The 22,057-nt window shown below is 45.3% G+C and overlaps 1 protein-coding gene and 1 long non-coding RNA gene across 2 annotated transcripts in view; one reads left to right on the top strand and one right to left on the bottom strand.

Moving 5' to 3' along the window:
- LOC118210164 (protein jagged-2) overlaps positions 1-18,671 on the bottom strand; it is a 38,892-nt gene extending 20,221 nt beyond the window's left edge. Inside the window, exons 1-3 of the mRNA XM_035386112.1 lie at positions 18,094-18,671; positions 12,890-13,249; positions 239-296 (exon numbers count right to left, since the gene is read on the bottom strand). Coding sequence (XP_035242003.1) covers positions 239-296; positions 12,890-13,249; positions 18,094-18,249 — 574 coding nt within the window. The 5' untranslated portion in view covers positions 18,250-18,671. The remainder of the gene's footprint in view (positions 1-238; positions 297-12,889; positions 13,250-18,093) is intronic.
- Positions 18,672-18,673: 2 nt separating this feature from the next.
- LOC118210169 lies at positions 18,674-20,089 on the top strand. Its single transcript, XR_004761811.1, has 2 exons — positions 18,674-18,884; positions 19,945-20,089. It is a non-coding gene; the product is annotated as an uncharacterized LOC118210169 (long non-coding RNA).
- The last annotated feature ends 1,968 nt before the right edge of the window (positions 20,090-22,057 follow it).

Below are 22,057 nucleotides of genomic sequence, written 5' to 3'. Positions count from 1 at the left end.
TCTCTCTCTCTGTCTTAAACACACACACACACACACACACAAACACACACATGCACACTCGCTCGCACACACACACACACACACACAAACACACACATGCATGCTGTCTCTCTCTCTCTCACACACACACACACACACACACATATGCATGTTCGTTCGCTCGCACACACACACACACACACACACACACACAAACATGTATACGGTGTGGGGTGGGGGTCAGGTGCTCTACCCTTACCTGGCTCTGTGGTGTCGTTGTCATAGTCTAGAGCCTTAAGCACCAGGGAGAAGGATTTCTGCAGACAGACAGAGACCCATATTAAACATATTAACTCACAACAATGCTGTTTAAACCAAACATTTAACTGATATTTTCATTAAGTAATTAATGACGCACTTTCTCTGTGCCTTTAAGACCATGCTGGTCAGGACTAGTCTAGCTCTGAGGTTTCTTCAGGTTAGAGCAGCAGGTGTGAAAGAACAGTTGTGAAATGTTATTTTGCTCAAAACTACAATGCGATGTTAGTATACATAAAGTTTTGAAAAACATGGCTTACTCTAGGAAGATCTGGTTCTAAAGGAAAAACACTTCAAAACCGTTCTTCCACAGCTGTCTTTGTAAGTCCTTTCATGTGCAAAATATTGTTCACCAAAATAATTCTCTTTGAAAAACTCTCCCAGAAATGTACACACACAGGCAACACAAGCATGCTCATGAAACAGACCAACATTTACACTTGGACAAGGGCTATTTGTCAGAAATGTCACTGACACTGTTGGAATCACACACCAATACTTCTGATGTACAGTAATATTTTGTGTGCTTGCTGTCTCTTCTGGGAATGTACTTTTCCCCTCAAGGGAATTCCTGCACTAGATCCCAGACCTCTGCCCGTGGTAAGGCGCTCTGGATTCAGGGTTTTCCCCATGTCGACTCCTCTGTGGCTCGCTGCCACGAAGATCAGTACGGCCTCCGCAAAATAAAACACTGCTCAACAACGGGATTTATTTACGAGGGATGTTTATTTATGAGAGGAGAGTCATCACAGATAAACCACCACAGGAATCTGTGGCACCGACAAGGCAATGAAAGTGAAAGTTAACACGGTGAAAGCAGTGAAAACGCAATACGCCCCCCCCCCCCCCACTCCCCCGGTTTGCTATAGCCCAAACTCCAAACCCCAGCCCCCAGCCCCCACCCCTGATTCACGTCATGTCATGTCACCACAGAGGACCTAGAGGAAACACAGGGATCATTCCATCTGATGAAGGAGAGAAAGTGATACAAAGCAAAGTGAGACACTGACACACTTTGAGACCTTGACTGACTGAAAGAAATGGGCCAGAATTCAATCAACATTCGGCCTTAACTCTGACCCAAAATCAAATGTAATTGTCACCATTTTCAATGCAAAGTTTGCCAAATTAATTATAGCGATCACTGAACTTGTCAAATTGCGCTCATGAAGGGAAACGCAAACGCTGCATTTAAGCGGGAACCAAAGTGATTGGCCGTGGTGTGGCTTTGTGTGATTTTCCGCATGGAGCGAACGGTGAATGATGAATAATTCAGAGCAACATCCTCCGCCTCCACAAAGGCTCAGCCTCTCCTCCAAGCAGATAAGACTGCACGGGCACACGGGCAGCGGCCAGGAGCTTCTCATGTGCTTCCAGGATGTACCGTCACGTCTCCCCTCAAGAGCCAAGCAGGGGAGAGGCAGGGGGGAGCGATGGAGAGAGGACCGCGCAAGAGAGGTCACGGGAGACAGGAGGGAGAGAAGGGAGAGAAAACAAGGGAAGGGGAGAGGAGAGAAGGAACTGGGGAGGCGAGGTTGAGAGGAGAGGATGAGTGAGACAAAGAAACAAAGAGAGGGAGAAAGGAGGAACAAAGAGGGAGGTGGTCAAATTGAAGGTCCCAAAATGGGGTGAGGAGAGACAGAGAAGGAGAGGAGAGAGGGAGATAGATAAATGAGATAGAAGGGCAACTTAAGAAAGTGGAAGAGAGTAGGCCTGGCAAGTGAAGAGACAAAGAATGGGGGAGAGAAGAGATGGACAGAGAGGTGGTTAGAGTAAGAGGAAAGGAATACGACCAATAGAGGGAAAAAGGACACAGACAGTGACAGATAACCAGTATAGTCAGATATAGAAGACTTATTATGAATATTCCTGGTTGCTGATACAATACACACTCCCCACAATGAGTAATATACAGTATGATTATGATTATCATAATACAATGATGGTATTGTATAAGTAGCCAAAATACAAGTCCTGGCTTAGATCTACTCTAGCCCATGCCCAACCACAGAGCAAATGAAAGACAGTAGTGCTCTGTCACACAGCACATGCACGTGACATAGAATCATGCATGGGCTTACACTTGAAAATTGTCATGGTAACACAACTGTTCATGGTGGATGCTGGGAAGGAGGGAAGATTGTGGAACGGGCGCATTAATGTGCTTCTGGAAAGACATCTACAGTAGCTCATGGAAAAACAGCCCAGCTGTGACAGGCCATCAGTATCTTTGAGCAATACTGGATCCTGCAAATTGTTGGTTTGTGGTAGACATGCTGAGGTGCGAGGATTAGCTTTGTTTTGAACTGAGCTCTTAATTACCATGGAGAACCCTGATACTCTACCAGTAAAAAAGAAACACGCTTCTATTTCACTGCTAAAGAGCAGTGTAGGAGAGAGTAGGCAGAGAAAGAGGAATGTGGATAGAGAAGTAGAGGAAAACATAGAGGAAAAGGAGTGGAGGAGAGGAGAGACTGAGTGGGAGAGAAAGAAGGCAAAGAGAAGAGTGGACAGACAGAGAGATGGAAAAAGCAGGAGAGTGGAAGTACCTAGAGAGCAAAGGGAAAAGAGAGGAAATGGAAGGAAAGGAAGGCAGGAAATGAAAGGGAAAGGGTAGAGCTATGCAGACAGTTACACCCTCACATGTGCTCACTGACACACACAAGCACATGTACACATACACATGCGCACGCAAGTGCAAACACACACACACACACACACACACACATACGCAAACAGTGGTATTCAAGCCCACATTCTCCATAAGAACAACACTGCTGCCTCTCACTCTCCATCTTTCTCTCTCCATACTTCATTTTGGAGTTTGAGTAAGTGAGGGTGGGGGGGGGGGGGGGTCCTGGCTGTGACAGGGGCGGGAGTCTGGGTCTGTGTTAAGATGGACAAAATAAGGTTTGGTGTTACATGTCCGTTAAGTGTCTCTCCCCCTCTCTGCACAGTAAAATATCCAGTGTAATTCCACACAGTACATATGAGTCCAATCGGGATTTAACACTGAACATTTTACTATGTGTCCATCTATTCACACCCTGTTTTTCTCCATCTATCCTCCTCCATGTCCATCCAGCTCTGTATTCCTCCTTCTGTCTGCTCCCCCCTTCCCTCTCCCTCAGTCTGTCTCTCTCAGGGGAGCAAATCCTGGAATACTGACAAAGTGGCAGCTCCAGACTCTCAACAGACAGACCTTGTGATAAGAGCAGCCTCCACTGCCCAGTACTTCAGGTGACCCTGCCAGAGGGCACGCCTAAAAGAGTGACCTCATCCTACCAGGTGAGTCAGAGCTTTAAGGATGGGCGTAACGTTCGCAGGTCTCCAGGTCAGCGCCAGCGTCCCCATGGTTACAGGTGCGGCTTCCAGTCCCCTGGCCCCAGAATGCCTCAGGGTCACAGCTTTAATGAGAGCCGTTTCCTACGCTGGTGTGCTATGCTACTCCCCTCGCCCTCCTCCTCATCCCCCTCTTCTCTCTCACACTCCGCCCTGCCTGCTGTTTATGGTATGGTAACAGCAATACAACCGTGCAGTCCACCAGAACGTGCACGTATAATTCCAGCTTTAGCCAGGTTCAGTGCAGGTATTTTGCTGTCATTTTTCTCCAGGTGCTATTTTACATTGCCTGGCAGTTCAGCTGGTAGAATACGATTGGGTCTCTGAAAGTTTCCATCAGTCAGGCACAGCCAAACGTAATGAATCACAAATATGTGTGTAATAAACTATTCATAAATCCATACAGACAGGAAGTGATGTTGTGGCTTGATGCCCCCCCCCCCCCCCACCCCCACCACACACACACATGCACACACATACACACTTGTTGTGAGGGATAGGTCCTGCTGCAAATGTTCAAAAGGATTTTTCATCTCTCTTCCTCCCTCTCACCCTCCCATTTTCTCCACCTCTCCCAATCTCTCTCGCCCTCTCTCTATTCCTCACTCTCTTTCTTCCACTCCCTCTTTTTGTCTCCCTCAGTCGGAGTTATGAATTTCTGAGGCCATGGGTGTCTAATCTTATCTGAAATGGGCTGGTGTAGGTGCAGGTTTTGTTTTAGCCTCGCACATGATTGAAAGCTATGAATGGTTCATTAGTAGAATCAGGTGTCTTAGGGTTGGGCTAAAATAAAAACCTACACCTACACCAGCCCCTTTCAGATAAGATTGGACACTCCTGGTCTAGACATAGTGAGAATGGCAGATCATTAAAGAGATACAGATTCTAATATGAACCCCCACCCACTAGGCAAGTGCACACACACACACACAAACACAGCAGACAAATTCTAACATGCAAATTCTAACATTTCCCCCAAGGCACATGCAAACACACACACCAAGACATGCTGACATGCAGACACACACACACACACACTGACGCAAGGTGCAACATAGCCATATTTCAGTAGTCGTTTATCCTATTTCCCTGGGGTACCTCAAAGCTGGGCACAAGAAATGCTATAGCAGCAACAGGGCCAAAGCCAAACCGAACCCAAACATACACAGAAGGAAAGAACTGGCCTTCTCTCCAACATGAGTGAACAAGGAAAAACCCAGCATCACCAAAGGATCAATGGCGACAGAGCAACGTCAGTTTTAGCCATGATCACAGTGAAGGTGCTGATAGATGGGCAGGGCGGGGCAGGGCTGGTGGACGGGACGGGACGGGAGAGGGGTGCTGGGGGGGCGCGGTGGTGCCTGTGATGGCTGTACTGACTGCAGTCCGCCAGCAGAGAGCCTTGCACCCCCCACACTGCGGGAAAGGGGAGCTGGTATTTCCACCTTCATCCTCAACGTTGAAATGGTTTCCACTCAAGAACGTGCACAGTAAAATGTTCTGTGTAAAATTGACTCTGAAAGGGACACGACTTCCACTGAAAGAGTTAAATTAACAGCTCGCCATTTCTCTCTGCACTTTCTCCACTCTGCAGGCAGTTACATTCTGACTTTGCTCCAGTCAAGAAACAACCTTGTAATTAGCTTCATTCAATACAATCGGCATGTGCTGTTACCGATTACTGTGCTTGTGAAGAAGGCAAATTTATGGGTCTGCTGGAGAAATATACACAAAGCTCTGCATCACTCAGAGGTTTACTGTCCGGGCTTTGAGCCAACAACCCTCTGGTTATGACACCATTCTACCCTGTCACTTCTGTTGGGAAATATTCATCACATTTTGTCCTGTTGAATCTTTCGTAAATCTGCAGTCAATTAGCATGTGGAGGCGTGACTTTGATTTGGCAATAGGTCACCGTTTGATGAATATGTTTCGATTGGTGGAAGGCTCATTAGTGTCTGCTGGTTGTTATGGTGATATTGATGGTGTTATGAAGCAGTGAGACGCTTCGAGGTGTACCGAGGCCTTTCAGAAAGGCATTCTCACACCAATTAAAACCTTCAATTAAAAACTGTTACCGCCTGACTGCCAACAGATCTCAATGTCCTCGTTCCCTCTCCTCATTCTCATCTCTCTATCTCTTGCTGTCTCTCCAGCCCTCTCTCTCTTCTCTACCCCTTTCTCTCACACTCTGTGACTCCCTCCCTCTCTCCCTCTCTCTTCCCCTCTCTCTCAGACTGGCAGAGGAGGAAATCCTGGCTGATCCAGGCTGTACAAACACAGCCCTCTCTGACAGGAAGGACTCCCGTCCCAGAGAGAGGAATTTCCCCTCTGAACCCCTCTCTCTCTCTCTCTCCCTCTCTCTCTCTCTCTCTCTCTCTCTCTGTATCTGTCTGTCTCACACACACACACACACACACAAACTACCCATCTCTCTTACACACTCATAACATACACTACTCCTCTTGCTCAAACACAGTACTCACATCTCTCCCACACATTCTAAAAACATACGACATCTATAATAAACATTTCAATTAATTTGATTTAAACTAATAAACTGAAGTAAGCATGACACATACAAAGGTTTGGGCACACTGTCAGTTAGTACTTAGTAACACCTCCTTTCACATTGATACATAACATCCGGTTTTAATCAAAGTTCAGGATTGGAACTTCAATTGGAACCGGGTGTTATAGTCAGAAAAAAACAATATTTGGCTTTTTGGCCACACACACAAACAGAGGGTCTGCCATAAGATGATAGATCCTTATGCTGAAAAGGACATTATAACTACAGTGAAATACTGCAGTGGATCTTTGATGTTATGGGGCTGTTTTGCATCTACAGGTCAGCAAGCACCAAGACATTCTGTCAAAAAACCTTGTAGCCTCAACCTCGCCGAAACCTAGATAGCTCAAACTTGAAAGTGCATCTTTCAGTAAGCCAATAATCCCAAGCATACATCAAACCCATGTAGGTTTGGGGGGGGTGTGGGGTTGGGAAGACACAGAGGCATGTCATCCCCAGTATTTTCACATGAATTGGTCCCTAAACTCGCTGGTATACTTGTGAGACTTGATGTTTGACTACACACGACTAGGTGGTCCAGCAAAAGAAAGAAAGACAAAGGTTTTGAAATGGCCACCAGTCTCCTGACTAGAATATAATTGAAAATCTGCGGGGAGATCTCAAACATGCAGTGCATATAAGGAGGCCTAAGAATGTTTCTGAGCTAAAAGAGGTCCACAAAGAAGAAGGGGGAACCATTACAAAAGCAAGCATACAAAAGACTGTGCTGGCTACAGGAAATGTTTGGAAGCTGTTACGTATCTGTGAAAGGAGGTGTTACTAAGCACTAAATGACAGGGGGTCCAGACCCTTGTATGTGCCACGTTCACTTGAGTTCATTATTTTACATTTGTAATAAATTCAGTCAAATAGCAATTATGCAATTCAATATGCAGAAAGCTGTCAAGTTTAACTTTGTGCAATATTGAGATACTGTTCACTTAAGAGATTCATCATAACTAGGGCCACCAGTTTGTTTCCACCATGTAACCTGCAGGGATTTAAACTTGTATTTCAATGGTTATCATCAAGGGGTCCACATAGGCACTCCAACAGCACAGTTAAGAGACTAGTAACCACACAATTGAGTTTCTAATCGAGACATTATAAAATCAATCAGTTGATCTAGTCAAAGTTCTGACTTAACTTTTTGTGCAAGTTAATGTCATAAAACTGCTCTCGCTTTTAATCTGGGCTCTTCTCACTGCTTATAACAAAATGTAACATGCCTCTGTACAACATATAAAAATACTGTAGCGTTTCCATGGTAATAAGTAACCAAACTGAATTTAAGTGAAGGCACACATCCTCTGATGACACCACCTGGCATCGTTCTCGCCTCCCAAAATCAACCGTTTTTTGGTGTAATAAAATTTTTTAAATGGGAGACAATTTACACGTTGGGTCTTTAATCTGATTGGTTATCATGTCATACTCCCCGTCCTGCCAGTCACTTCACCGGCTTGCCTCATGTCACCAACTATCCCAACATGCCTTCTTTCATTCGTGACATGATTAGTCTCAGGCCCTCATGGGCTTGGCCAAGACCAGGTGAAGCCCCGCCCCCCATTTCCCCCACGGTCGATTCTTCATTCCTGCCCTCTTCTCTAAGACTTATTCTTCCCAGGGCCCTATGGAATTATGCGATTTCACAGGTCTGTCAGCCCAGCAGCCCGGGGCCATACAGGACCCCACAGACTCCTACAGGAAATGACCCAGTCTGGCTGGCTGCTCAAATACATGCCATACTTTTAAAAAGCATGTGTGTGTGTTTGTGTGTGTGTGTGTGTGCACGCGTGTGCGCATGATTCTGAATGTGTTAGCCTGTGTCTGAGTCTGTCAGTCTGTCTATGAGGTTGTGAGCCTGTGAGTCTGTCAGTCTGTATGGTTTCATATTTAAGCCAAGCCAGAAATAGCTAATCCAGCTGAGGAGTAGCGATTGACAAGAAAGCAGAACCTACACCATTTGAAGAAGAGGCAGACAAGGACAGAGGCAAAGAAAGAGGGGGAGGAAGGAAATATCAAGAGGGTGGGGTGGAGGACAGAACTGACAGAGGGGGGGAAAGATGGAGAGAAGGGCAGGGACACATCAATAAATTCTATAAAAATCTGTACAAAGTCACAGGATGACATCTGTGACCACACTGTGCTATGAATTACATTTCCTCTATTACACCAAACACGCACACACACACACACAGATCATGTTTCATCATCCTTGTCCCTGCAGTGTTTCCCAGGTGATCAGCTCATTATCCAGCCCCCCCCCCCCCCCCCAATTGCCCCCAATGTGTCTAATATAGAAAGTTCTATTTCAATCCAATTTGCACACAAATGAAACCATTACACCAGAGAATCCCAGTGGACACTTTTCTCTCAGGCTAATAACTTATCTTCAAAACCAGAAGGGTAGAGTATAAATGGATTTAGCTTCTTTTCAATGCATGCATGTGCATGTGCACGCGTGTCTGTGTGTGTGTGTGTGTGTGTGTGTGCGTGAGTACGTGCTTGTGTGTATATGTGCATGAGTGTATTCAAGTGTGTGTGTGTGTGTGTGTACGTGTGAATCTGTGTGTATGTCTGTGTGTGCATGCATGCGTGTTCACTTGCCAGTGTCAGAGCACAGGTATGTGCGTGGGAGAGTGGCAGAGTGTATTGGGGATGTATTAGGTATGGGGGGGGGGGTGCAAGAGGGAGAGCAAGAGAGAAAGGGGGGGGGGGGAGCAGGCGGGAGAAGAAAGCCAGTGCCGCCTGTGTTCTCTGGTTCCCAGGCAGCAGGAATGCACAGGTAACAGAGCAGCACAACCCGACAGAATAGAGCAGGAGTCATGTTACAGCCCTCTGAGACTTATACACACATACGTATAAACACACACATCCTTAAATAAACACACACACGTACATACACACACACACACATCCTTAAATAAACACACACACGTACATACAAACACACGCACACATCCGTAAATAAACACACACACGTACATACAAACACACGCACACATCCTTAAACAAACACACGCACGTACATACAAACACATGCACACGTCCTTATATAAATACACGCACGTAAATAAAAAACACACATGCACACATCCTTACATAAACACACACACACACACACACACACACACACACACACACACACAGACTTACGCACATTTACACAAACATATAGACAGATGCACACTTATACACACACATACAAACATACACACACACACACACACACACACAAATACACACATACATACATACATACATACATACATACATACATACATACATACATACATACATACATACATGCATACATGCATACATGCATACATACACACACGCACACATACATATGGATAAATATACACACACCCATGTGGACACTAACGCAAACATATATACAAACGTGCACACATATACACTTAACATACACATGCACATACACACACGCACACACAGACACGTTTTTGTGCCTCGGATGCCCATATTAATGTAAAGCCTGCGGACTCAGATTTTTGTAACACTTGGATCTGTGCTTTTTCCAGCTCTAACCACACTTTCTGACCTGAGGCCAGATTCAGTCATAACTTAAACACACACCTGCGAATTAATCGCTGCAGGCTTGAATTAGCAGTTCTGGTTTTCCTGCCTACACAGTTGAGCTGCAGATCTTTTTTGATAAGCTGGGGAGAAATTAAAGTTTGGTCCAGCACCAATGTAGTCTTCTACTCATCCTTTCTGTTAATGTGGACATGACTTTGGACTTTAGATTTAACAAGCCACAATTTACTTTTCATTGTATGTATTCACTTTCATCCCCTACCAGTAGGATAGTTCTCATTTAGCATTCTCAATAAGTGCCATCTCCCTCATCTCCAACTGGCTAGCACAAACCTCTGTCACACCCCATTGGCTGGAACACACATCTCTCACACCCCATTGGCTGGCATGAACCTCTTTCACACCCCACTGGCTGTCGGAGGAAAAGAGAGCTCACCATAGGGGCTACTGCTATATCACTCTGATAAATTGATCCTAAATTGGACAGGGCTCAAATCAGTAACAGAAGCAAAACATTTACACGCTGCTGATAGGTCAAGGAATCATACACAGACCCTTATACACTAGCAAGGCAGGGAATATGTAAAAGTACTGCATGTCCTTTCTAAACCGAGGTTATATTCTTATAGCACAACTGAAGGACACAGGCGTGGTCCAGACTAAAAATTAGGAGTGTCAATAAATACTAAAGGCAGGATTGAAAGTAGAAAATCCTCAGCCACACCCCCATCCATAACATCTGGACATCTAATATAGAAAATGATATGGCATGTTCTTTTGCAATAGCTAATAGAGATCTAAATAAACTAAACATATAAATAAATCTAACCATCCTTAACTCCTCTCCACACACAGAAACCATCGCAGGCCGATTTCATGGCCTGAACTTGCCATCAAAACCCAGCCAAATCAATCAAGCCTTCATCAGGGAATCTTGAGAATACTGTTATTCCAGGCTAAATCCACTCACACACACACACACACACACATGCACTTCACAACATTTCCCTGAAGAGATTATAAAAGATGAAGACAGACAGAGTGAGTAAGAGAGAGGAGGAGCTCAGATTCTCTCAAAATGACTCTGTTCACCTGTTTGCCCCCTCACCTGGGGCTGTGGTATCACGATACCCCACAACCAATCCCCCCTTCAGTTCCACCCCTCCCACCCAAAAGCCACACAAAGATAGCTAGATAATGCAAGTCTTTCAGTCCCTCAATTCCCCATAGAGATCCATTCATTCTTTCTTTCTCTCGATTCTCCCTTCTCCCACCCCCCACCCTACTGCCCAGCCCTGAAACTGATACAGATTGGCTTTCTGGGAGAGAACTTTCTCACACTCACAGCAAACACTCACACACTTTACTGATGGACACTGAGCTCCATAATGTTTGGGGAAAAGCCATATTTTTTCTTGATTTGCCTCTGTACTCCATAATTTTAGATTTGTAATGAAACAATTTGTATGTGGTTAATGTACACATTCTCAGCTTTCACTAAAGGGTATAAAAATTCTACATTGTGAAAATAACAGAACTTTTTATATGTAGCCCCCCATTTCAGGGTACCATAATGTCAAATGGCTTTATAGATGTTTCTGATTAGTCCGGTGAGTTCAACTGCTTTTTACTGCAAGTATAAAAGAGCTTTCACTATCTAGTCTTGATTCTAGGCTTTTGATTGCCTTTGGAGTCTGTTATTGGCGTTTGTCAGCATAAGGACCAGAGTTGTGCCAGTGAAAGTCAAGGAAGCCATTATAAGGCTGAATGAAACATGAAACATGAAAAAAACAGAATCTACCGTCTGGAACATCATTAATTAGAAAGAGAGCGCTGGTGAGCTCAGCGATTGCAAAGGGCCCAGTCGGCTAAGGAAGAACTGAGCAGAAGTCAGCATAAGGACCAGAACAACGTCTGTTTATTTTTTCCTCTATCCTCTGAAGGCCATGTTAAGATGATACGTTTCGCCAGGAGGAATTCTAATGATGAGCGCATCCATTCCAGCCGCCAAGGATCCTGCCCGCCAAACTAAAGCGCCATTAATAACCAGCGCGGCGTAATAAAGACAGTCTGCCCCCAGCTCACCGGCTGGGAAAGAACACAGCGATCGATCCAGGCAGAGCGAGGAGAGAGAGAGACTGGCTTATAATGGTGTAACACTTAGCAGGTGACACTTGAGTGAGAGAGAGAGAGAGAGAGGGTCAGAGAGAGAGAGAGAGAGAGAGTTGTGAGGAGTTAAGGCCATTCACTGCCCTGTGCGTTACGTTTATCCTACTATGTGCTGAGATGCACTCGTGTGTCTTCCTGTGTCCATCTCTGTGGTGCTGTTTTCAGTTATTACGCATTATCATACCACAAGGCACTACAGACACTGACAGCCTAAACTGTGCTGAACTATATTAGTATGCTGTGCTAAACTGTATTGTACTGAGCTTAAGGATATAGAACAGGATTTGACTATCAATGCTGATAAGCCATCAGTTTGCAGTTAGAAGTTATTGTGTTGTAGTGTGTGTGTGTGTGTGTGCGTGCATGTGCTTGTCTGTGTGTGTGTGTGTGTGTGTGTGTGTGTGTGTGTATGTATGCGTATGCATGCTTGTGTGTGTGTGTGTGTGTGTGGCTCTCTGCAGTGCTATAACCTATAGTGCCAGGTTCACTTGTTTTGTTTTTGCCAATCGAAAAAATGTCAGGAGCTTAAGATGGCGTATTGTTCATGGTGCCATCAATCACAGTGCAGCAGTAGCCATTGCCGCCAGCAACACTAAATCATCTCTCATTTATACAGACTTGAACCAGGCTCGCCTGTGCCCACTCAGATCAATGAGACAGGACCTGCACTTAATCAGCTAGGTGATCAGAAAGAGCTGAAGGCCAATCACCCTTCAAAATACAACCCACCTGACACAGCAAACTGCGAAATGCATCAGTAACTGACTCGCATGGCCAGAACTTCATTTTATAAGGATGCAATTTGTGGGCGGGGAAGGGCAAGCAAAGGGGAGGAGCCTGCTGGGTGTGACTGAAGGTTTGGCAGATGGTTTGGCAGATACCCACTGATCCCTTGTTAATAGATTGTAAAACTGTAGCCATCCACAGCAGAAATCCTATGCTTACCGGCCAAGCGAACTTAAAGGGAATGACAATGCGTCCACTGCTACTGTCTCCGCCGCCTCCTTCTTCTTCTCCGCCCCCTGCTCCGGCTCCTCCCACTCCGTGGCCACGATGACGCAGGGAGAAGGAGTTCCCACCCAGAACATTGGTACTGCCAGAACCAAAGGTGCAGACACCGGTGGGCGCTACCCGTGCCTGGTACTCCTTGAGGCAGGCGTGGAAGAAGGTGTCGCATTGGTCGCTGAAGGAGCAGCGCTGCCCTCCGGTGGATGGGAGGTCGCAACACTCCCCATTCTGCAGCAGCCCTTGGGAGTTCTGGACCTGCCGGATCTGCAGCTCGAACATGCCTACTGCACACACCACCTGAGGGAGAGACAAGAGAGCACACATTAGTGAAACACACACACACACACAGATACACACACTCACACACACAGAGTCCCCACAGGGGACATGACGAGGGCTGAGGAGAGGAAGTGAAAGATGAGATAAAGAAGGAAAGCAAGGGATGAAAAAATGGTTTGATGAAGGGAAGTTGCGGAGAGGGACAATGGGTGAACGGTTGAAGGGGTGGGAGAGTAAAGTGTATGTATCGATGTACAGAAAGAGGGGGGGGAAACATCAGTCCTGTGAGGCATTAAAAATCACTCACAGTAGCCCATCAGTTCTCACAGAAATAAACTAAATTCGCAGAACTTATGTACCATTTATGCACGATACACTTTAAAGAGTGAAAGGGGGGGAGAGATGGGGGGAAAAAAGGACATTCTTCCAAAGTAAGAGAGGAAAAAATGGGATCCCTCCATCCTACTGGCACATACAGTTAATCCCTCCTCCATTTATCTTACTCTATCTATCTGTGCCTTCATCTTTCTGTTCCACTTCAGCTAGTTCATCCATCCTTCCCTCTGTTCATCCTGTTTCTTTCACTGACTTTTTCTTCCAAACTCATCCTCAAACTCATTCTCCCCTCCTATGACTCTTCCAACACAGACAGACAGTGAGACAGACAGCCAGACCGACACTGCAGGTGACTCAAAAGGTGACTCAAAAAGATGCTTAACCCTTTACGGTGTGAGATCACAAATATGTGATTAGAACGTTCTTAAATGAACATTCTAATCGTGATGTAACAATCACTATTGGTAACTGAAAGCAAAGGAGTTCTAGAAACACTGACTTTAAATTTTGAAGAAGAAAAAAATAAAAATAAAATCAAAATAATATATATATATATATATATATATATATATATATATATATATATATATATATATATATATATTCCACAAAACCTACTCTTCATAGGGTTAAGGAGTCAGGTGGAGTGTCACTGTCACCTTCCTAAACTCCACATGCTAAGAGCGAGAGCTTGTATGTTCTGTGCAAGCATACTTTCAGTGTGCACACAAACCAAGGCACTGAGAACTCTCCTGTATGTCAAACCTGCTGCCTTCTTTTCACCTTCCTCCTTTATTCCTCTCTCTCTATTGCTTTATCAGTACCCCTCCCTTGCCTGTTGTCCCTAGCATCTCTCCAGGGAGGGAGGACAGGAGAGTGTCTCCTGTGTGTTTGCAACCTGCTTCCTGTCTTTTATTCGATCTTTACTTATTTATTCATCTCTCTCTATCTCTCTGTCAGCCCACCCCCCCCTCCTTTTCTCCCATTCTGTCTCTGGGGAGGAGAAACACAGAACTCTGTCCTGTCCCCAACACGCTACCTTTCATTCCTCCTCTTTCATTCATTCTTTATCTCTGTTTATCTCATTCTCTCTGTATCAGTCTCCCTCCCTCCCTCCCTTTCTCTCTGTCCCCTCTCAAGGGAGGGCAGAAGAACCTCTTTCTTCCTCCTCCCCTCCACTGTCTGTCTGAGAACAGGCTGTGACTTCTCCCTCCCTCCCTCTCTGGCTCTTCTTCACTTAATTGTTCCTTTTTTCCTTTTCATCACGCCGCCCTGCCCTCCTTTCTCTGCCCTTTATCCTGACCCTCTCCCCCAGGCACAGGGCGAGGGAGGCACACCTGCCCCACTGCCTGCTAACAAGCCCCCCAGAGAGGAGCAGGGGCCGGGTGGGCAGTGTGTGCGTGTATGTGTGTGTGTGTGTGTGTATTGTGTGTATGTGTGCGTGAGAGTGTGTGTGTGTGTGTAGTGTAGTGTGCACGTGAGTGCATGTGTGAGTGAGTGTATATGTGTATGCGTGTGTGTGTGTGTGTGTGTGTGTGTGTGTTGGGTGGGGGGGGGGGGGCAAATGTTCACATTTGTGTGCTTACATTTATGTATTTATGCATATGTGTTTGTGCATGGGGGCGCATGATGTACATGTGTGGTTTGGGTGGCAAGTAACAATGGAAAGGTATTGATCTCTTCCTCCCATGGAAGTAACACATACGCACACGCACACGCACACTCTCTCTCACACACACACACACCCACACGCACATGCACGCACGCACACACACTCCAGGACTGGACTCAGAGAGTTCGTCAGTACCACCAGCCTATTGTCAGTGCAGGGCATCTCAGCCCATTCCAGGTCCACTGTTGGGGAGCTAAGCGCTCACACATCAAAGGGACCGCAGAGATAGAGAGACAGGCACCCCATTCTCCTCCTCTCTCTCTCTTCCTTCACTTTTTCTCCTCCATGGCCATTCCAAACATACCTGCGTTTCAGCACCCTCCTGGAGACTCAAAGAGCCCCATCCTTCAGTACAGCATGCCTGTAACCGGTCCCTGAACCCCAACACAGCCCCAACCCTCTCTCCATCTGCTGCTGCTCAACACCACTCCATTTCACACTGGCTGAACAACAGTCTGTGAGCGTCCATTTAAGAATAACCATTTTGCTGTCACTGTTAACACCTGCACTCTTCTACACTAACAGAAAACCGCTTTACAGTAACGTGATCCACCGCTGTGCACTAGTAAGACAACACTACACTGAAACGCACCGCACTGAACTAAACATGGCCATTCATTGCCACTTTCCCTTACATTAATGTTCAGCGACCAACATCACATGTTGGCCCAGACGCCAACCTCCTCCCTATGACCACCGGCCTTCAAATAATGTAGCAGCAGCGCTACACTACATACCCTGTTCAGGCATTTAAGGGCTTTTCCACTGAACTGCGACTGTGCGTCAGTGCAGATGTGGGCCATTGACGCATGAACCTGCCCTTCACACGCGTGCGATGAGCCACAGGTCGCTCTCCACCTCGGCACCTACCTTAATGCTCACGGCTGCCACGCATCTCCCAGGCGGGGGCTACACGTCAGTGGTAGCTCAGGCGAGCTTCCTTCCCATGTAAAGTGCTTTGAGCTCACGAAAGGTCCAACATAAATGTGACCCATTATTGTCATTATTATTAGACTATCCTTTACATATGTGTACTGTACTGCTGTGTGAGGCAAATGACACACACCTGCAACATGCCCTACCAGTACTAAGCCAACCTGCCCCCCCCCCCCCCCCCCCCCCCCGACATGTGGTCCCTGTCCCATAGGGGATCTATGTTTCCCTGCACCTGGAGAACCATCCAAATTTCTCTCAAGGTCAGGATAGAAGAGCCAGAGAAAATCTGTCGGAACTCACCGCCATCAATCAACCAACTAATCAATTAACCAAACAAGCAATCAATCATTCCACCAATCAGATGGTAAATTAAGTGACACATCAACCAATCAATGAACTTTTCAGCCAGTTAATGCATCCTTCTTTCCTCAACATCAAGTTGTGACTCTTTATTGTCCCAATTAGGGAAATACATTACCAAAAATTCATCTGCAATCAATCTACCTCTTCTTTTATTGTTCTACTTAATGCACTGCTCTGGTCATTTCTATCTAGCTTATGCAGATGGGCATGCCACTGGTATGTTTTCACTTGTGACATGTGCACAGTCATTTTTACATATGATACTGATGACATCAATGATTGCACTAAAAATGACAAACATCATTGGTCATTTTTTCAAAGAGTAAAATTCTTTAAACTGTTGTGGCAGAAATGTTCATGAGGATGACCAGAAATTTAGCAAAAAATATTCTGCATTGGCAGTTCCATCCTGATACTGGTCTATTCACATTAAACATAAGCATATCATAAGCATAAGCATATGTGGATTTTTATTTTTATATTTTCATATTTTCATACATTTCATACATTTCATACATACATACATACATAGACACGTTAGCCCGATACAGCAAATCAGGATGACACAACACGTCTGATTATCTGTCATAGACGGAATTTCAATATGCGCTGCTGCTTTGTGAATAATGCACTTCCATAAACCAGCAGTGCACGACGCCTGGCCCCCGGCCAGATAATTTGGCTGGTTCACTTAAGGGACCGGGAGTGGACGACAGAGCGCATTCATGGCGAGCATTATTAAGAAGATTGATTCTGCTTAAAGGATCACTGCACGGGAGTCAAAAAGCAGACAGAAAATACAGCAAGCCCACCCCCTCTCCCGCTCTGTCTCTCTCTCACACACAGACACTCACAAAGATCCTACACTTTTGCAACGTTCTCATCTATGCAAGTAAACCCATGTATGCGCCCGAACCGCTTGGCGAAAACAAAACGGAGTAGACAGAATAGAGAACAGCTTCCTCTTGTCTGAACACTCTCCCTTCACACAACATTTAAGTGTTTGCCTTCCCTTACCCCTACAATAGGTTTGTTCTGTTCTGCTAACTAATAAACAAAAGCTTCGTCTACTTACTGCATACAATGACATAGACACAGACCGTGCCTTGCTCGTTCCTATATTTGTTTTTTTTATTTCTCTCATTACAGTTAAAACAATGACTTTAGCGCAGCCCCAACCACATCGTCTGGGAAAAAATACACTTAAGTAATTGCATTTAAACTACATACAGAATTTAAGTAAATTCGCTCTCTCGGTCTCTGAGAAAATGCAAGACAAAACTATAGACTATCTTGCGTGCAAATGAAAGGGAAATCGCATACAAAGAGCAACAAGTGCCCAAGCACAATTGAAACCACATACAACAGATATGGGACAACAGGTGGAGAAGATCTAAATGCAGACAGGACGGACATCTAGATAAAATAGAAAGAGATATAAATAATGTTAGTGGCCTTGTTTAGTTCCAAGGGGGAAAATACATCAACTAGTCACAAAAACAAAGCCACGGGGTTAAACAAGCGCTCTGAAAATAGCGCCTAATCGGCGACTTACCTGTGACTGCAGGGCGAGCGCGAGCAGGAAAATCACGGGCCACCGCTGTCCCAGTCCCCGGTCCGTCATCGCTGTCCTCGCGGTGCTCTTCGTCCGGCTGTCCCTCCAGGTTTGCCCCTCCTCGTCGTCTTTCTCCGTCTCGCCCTCTCGGGACATTTGATTTCGAGTCCTTTTCGGACACGTGCGTGTTTTACCCCTTTCACACCGACTCCTGCTCCTCCGCCCTCAGCTTTCCGAAGACCATCTCATTCCACCGGACTTTGAGTGACAGAGCACATATGTGGGTAAATATGGTCAGTAAGGTGCCCCCACCTCCCCACCCCTTTCCCCCTTCCCCCGCTTTGTTTTCCTCTGTTGGTGAGCTGTCCAGAGTGGGTGTCCGTCTCGGGGAAAAACACGACCCCCCTCCTTTCCCTCCACCAGTCGTTAAGAAGCTTTGATTGTCCGACCTGCTGGCTCACTGACTTGAGCTCTCATCCCAATTACTCACTCTCGCTCACTCCCTCTCTCTGCCCCGACTTTTTCTGTCGTTTAACCCTTGTACACTACGCCTCGCGCTCTGTGCACATGGCTGTCCAACGAGACCCCGAGAGGTGGTTGACTGACCTGGAAGTAGGCGCAATACGCGAATGCTGCTAAAGAGGAAAAAAGCAGAGTGTGTTTGAGTGCGAATGTGGGAGAGAGATATGAGGGTGTGTCCTCGCGTTGGGGATATCCGTCGTCCTTTCTCGTGTGCACTGCATCTGGCAACGGAGGCGGTCTCTGCCCCTTGGGCATTTCAATCGAATAAGGTAGCCTTGTTTCATTTTTTAATGGTAACGTGCTTCTCGTAAACACTACAAATCGTTAGTATGATCGACAGGCTATAATGTCTCGAATTGTCTCTGGGGTCTGCAATATCAGTAGCCTACAAAAGATTTGCGGTTTTTTTCAGATTCAGGTGTATTAATGTGCTTTGACATTCCCGCAACTTGGAATTCGTTAAATTCACTTTTAGTTGGAAGAATGGAATTCTCGTAAGAAATGGATCAACGCCTCCTTAAATGTGTATGCCTACTGTCTGGATTCTGTCTTTATATTATAGTGACAGAGGTTTAGCCTTGGTTGTTTTAGTTTACGAGTTTTTCTCGCGGGCTTGGCTTGGTCGCAATTATATTGTTGAATAGACTAATGACCCGATCTGCATTTTAAGCCACAATGAATCTCTATTTAACATCAAAGTGCTCCCTCACTAATTACATATGTTTGTCAAATAAATGACAATAACAGCAGACGCGGCTCGTTGTTGGATTTTCTAAAAGGGGCCTCGGTTATGAAATGCCTCGCTAATTGGTGGTTCACAGAAACAGCCAGGAAGGAAATGCATTCAAAAACATTAATATTTAGGTCGACTGGGGGAAATAACACAGGTGCTATTTAGACATTCCTCAAGAGTTAGCTCTAAGTTTTGAGCCTCTTAATTGAAAAATAATAATAATCATTTACTATGCACGCGCACGCAGAGAACCCCCCAGCTTGCCAAATAACGTTTTATTCTATCCACCAGCTGTGTTCGCGTACGCATTTGTACAATCAAACCTGTTGAGGCAGCCTAACATTCTTCTCCTGTGCTGCGAGAAAGGGGTGGAAAAAAACTACGACATGAAGAAGCCACCCCTCTTCACTGAATAAACGCCATTTCGTTTTAGTTTTTGGCTCTAGTTTTTCTAAATACTTTCCGCATCTAGCTGGTTCCTGCCTGCACCCGTACATTCAGACCGGAGAGTCGCACAATGTCTCTGCTTTATGCTTGGAATATAATGAACCAGTTTTATTTGAACCCGCTCTCTCTCTCTCTCTGTCCTGGGATAGACTTGCTGCTGACGCGGACGTCCCGGGCAACGGATCGTTTCTCTGCTGTCTTCGCAGTGCGGTGACCCTGGGTTAGAACAGAGGGCTCTTCAAGCGACCAACGTTGATTAGCATATAGCACCAATGAATAGAGGCATGCACTGAATTTCAATCTAATCTCCTCGTGGATCAAGGAATTAAGAGTCACTTCACTGATTTTCTTCCATTAGTCTGCACGAGGGCAGTCTTGTTTATTTAAAGAAGTGCTTTTTGTCCAATCAGTAATTATCATAATTGCTTGCTTCATCAATCAATACAATATCCCAACGTACAGTGTCCAGGTGAAGGGCGCCATCTGAAGGAGGAGGTGTTAATGTCACAATTATGTTTTGAAAACATTTTATCCCGTAATTTACCGCACGCTTTACATCAATGTAAAACAATGTAACCAACGATTTAACAGATTACAATGAACAAAACATCCTGAATCTTTTCGGCTCACAAACACCAACAGTAGGCTACTCGCGCGCAGTTGCCTACGGCAAATACATCAATGTAACTAATTTAAATAGTCTACAAACCTTGTCCTCGTTTCACCCCAAAGAAAAACGGACAGAATTAAACAGATTGCCATTGCTAGTCGGTGCTGACACAGCGCTTCAGTGAAGACCTGCTCTCAGTCTCTCTCAGCAACAAACCTGACTTTAATTTTGAACTCTCAATAGGCCCACCAACAATAGTGGCAAAGGCCAGTGGATTGAGAAGAAACAGTTTACTGGACCAAACTTGAAATAGCAGACACAAAATGAAGGCTGCGACTCCACAAAGTGTGGCAGAAAACATGCGTCCAGGGAACGTACAGGTTACGCAAATCCTAGCCAAACCCGGTAATCCAAAATAAGCGCACGATGATTTTAGGAGGAACCTCAAACAAAACATTGTTCTTTGAAGAAAGGCCAACGCATTCTTTCCCTCCCAACAGAAACAAACCCCACTTCAAAAACGAGTAAATCATATCACGTTGGCTTTAAACATTATCCCTTTAACCTGCAACCTTGTCACTGCTGACCAGAGGCGTGTGAATCACCAGAATCTCCTTTGTAACATAGACAGAGGTAATCGGAGATCACAAGAAATATTAGCTACTTGCTTTTGAATGCTTTCAATGTATCATTCTTGGAGGCGAAGGCACATACATCACTTCCAGTTTGGTCCATATTCACACAACCTAATCATAACAGTGTTTCTAATTTTTCAAGTTATGGTGTATTCTCTTATTTGCGAGGACACGATGCGTCTTCGCTAAAGTCCGATGGAATGCTCTTGATGTTTCAATCTTAATAACATGGACACAACGGAGGTGGCCCACGCACGGTCGGCAGATAGTTGCATTTATTCCTTTGCTGAAAGGCCATAGTGTTGGTGAAAGGGAGTCACCAGGCTTGTCGCCAAGAACTCCAGACACCGATGCGTGCGTGCGCGCGCACACGCACACACACACACAGTCGCACGCATGGACTCGCCCTCAAGGCGACCCGGTAGCTGAGGTCAGCACTTTCTCAAGCAGAAGGCCTGAGAAACGGAAAAAAAAATGCATTTACACCTAAAATTATTTTGACCTAAAAAAAAAAAAAAACCGAAAGAATATTACACTGGCACTGTATGATGGCACTGGATAGAAATACCTTACAGGGCCCATAATTATATATATTAACCTGAAATAAACAATTTTAGGGTATATATAGTATTCGCAAAGTAAGAATCTAGAAAACTGTACAATAGACTATTTTACCCATAAACTATAATAATAATTTCAGTACAAGCCTGCACAAATGGTGATTGTGTTTCCCACTGGCATGGTCCGGATTTGACCCAAGACTGGGCTCATCCATGCACCACTGCGTGCTGTCTAAACCATGTGCCACCCAGAATGCTTTGAGACTTCATTCATACCAAGTGAAATTGTGAAGTAATACAGTTTTTTTGCTGTATTAAGGAAGGATGTGAAGAGTTTTAGTAATTACCCAAGATTTACTGAAGAGGTTAACTGATTCTAGATCAGCGCTTGGGGCCAGACTGAGTGCTGTGGGCTTAAATCAAATGTTTGTATTTGATACAGACAGTCACAGGATGC

Source organism: Anguilla anguilla, chromosome 12 (genome assembly GCF_013347855.1).
Source record: "Anguilla anguilla isolate fAngAng1 chromosome 12, fAngAng1.pri, whole genome shotgun sequence".
In the NCBI taxonomy this organism is placed as follows: Eukaryota; Metazoa; Chordata; class Actinopteri; order Anguilliformes; family Anguillidae; genus Anguilla; species Anguilla anguilla.
This window is presented reverse-complemented; position numbering and strand designations above follow the sequence as displayed.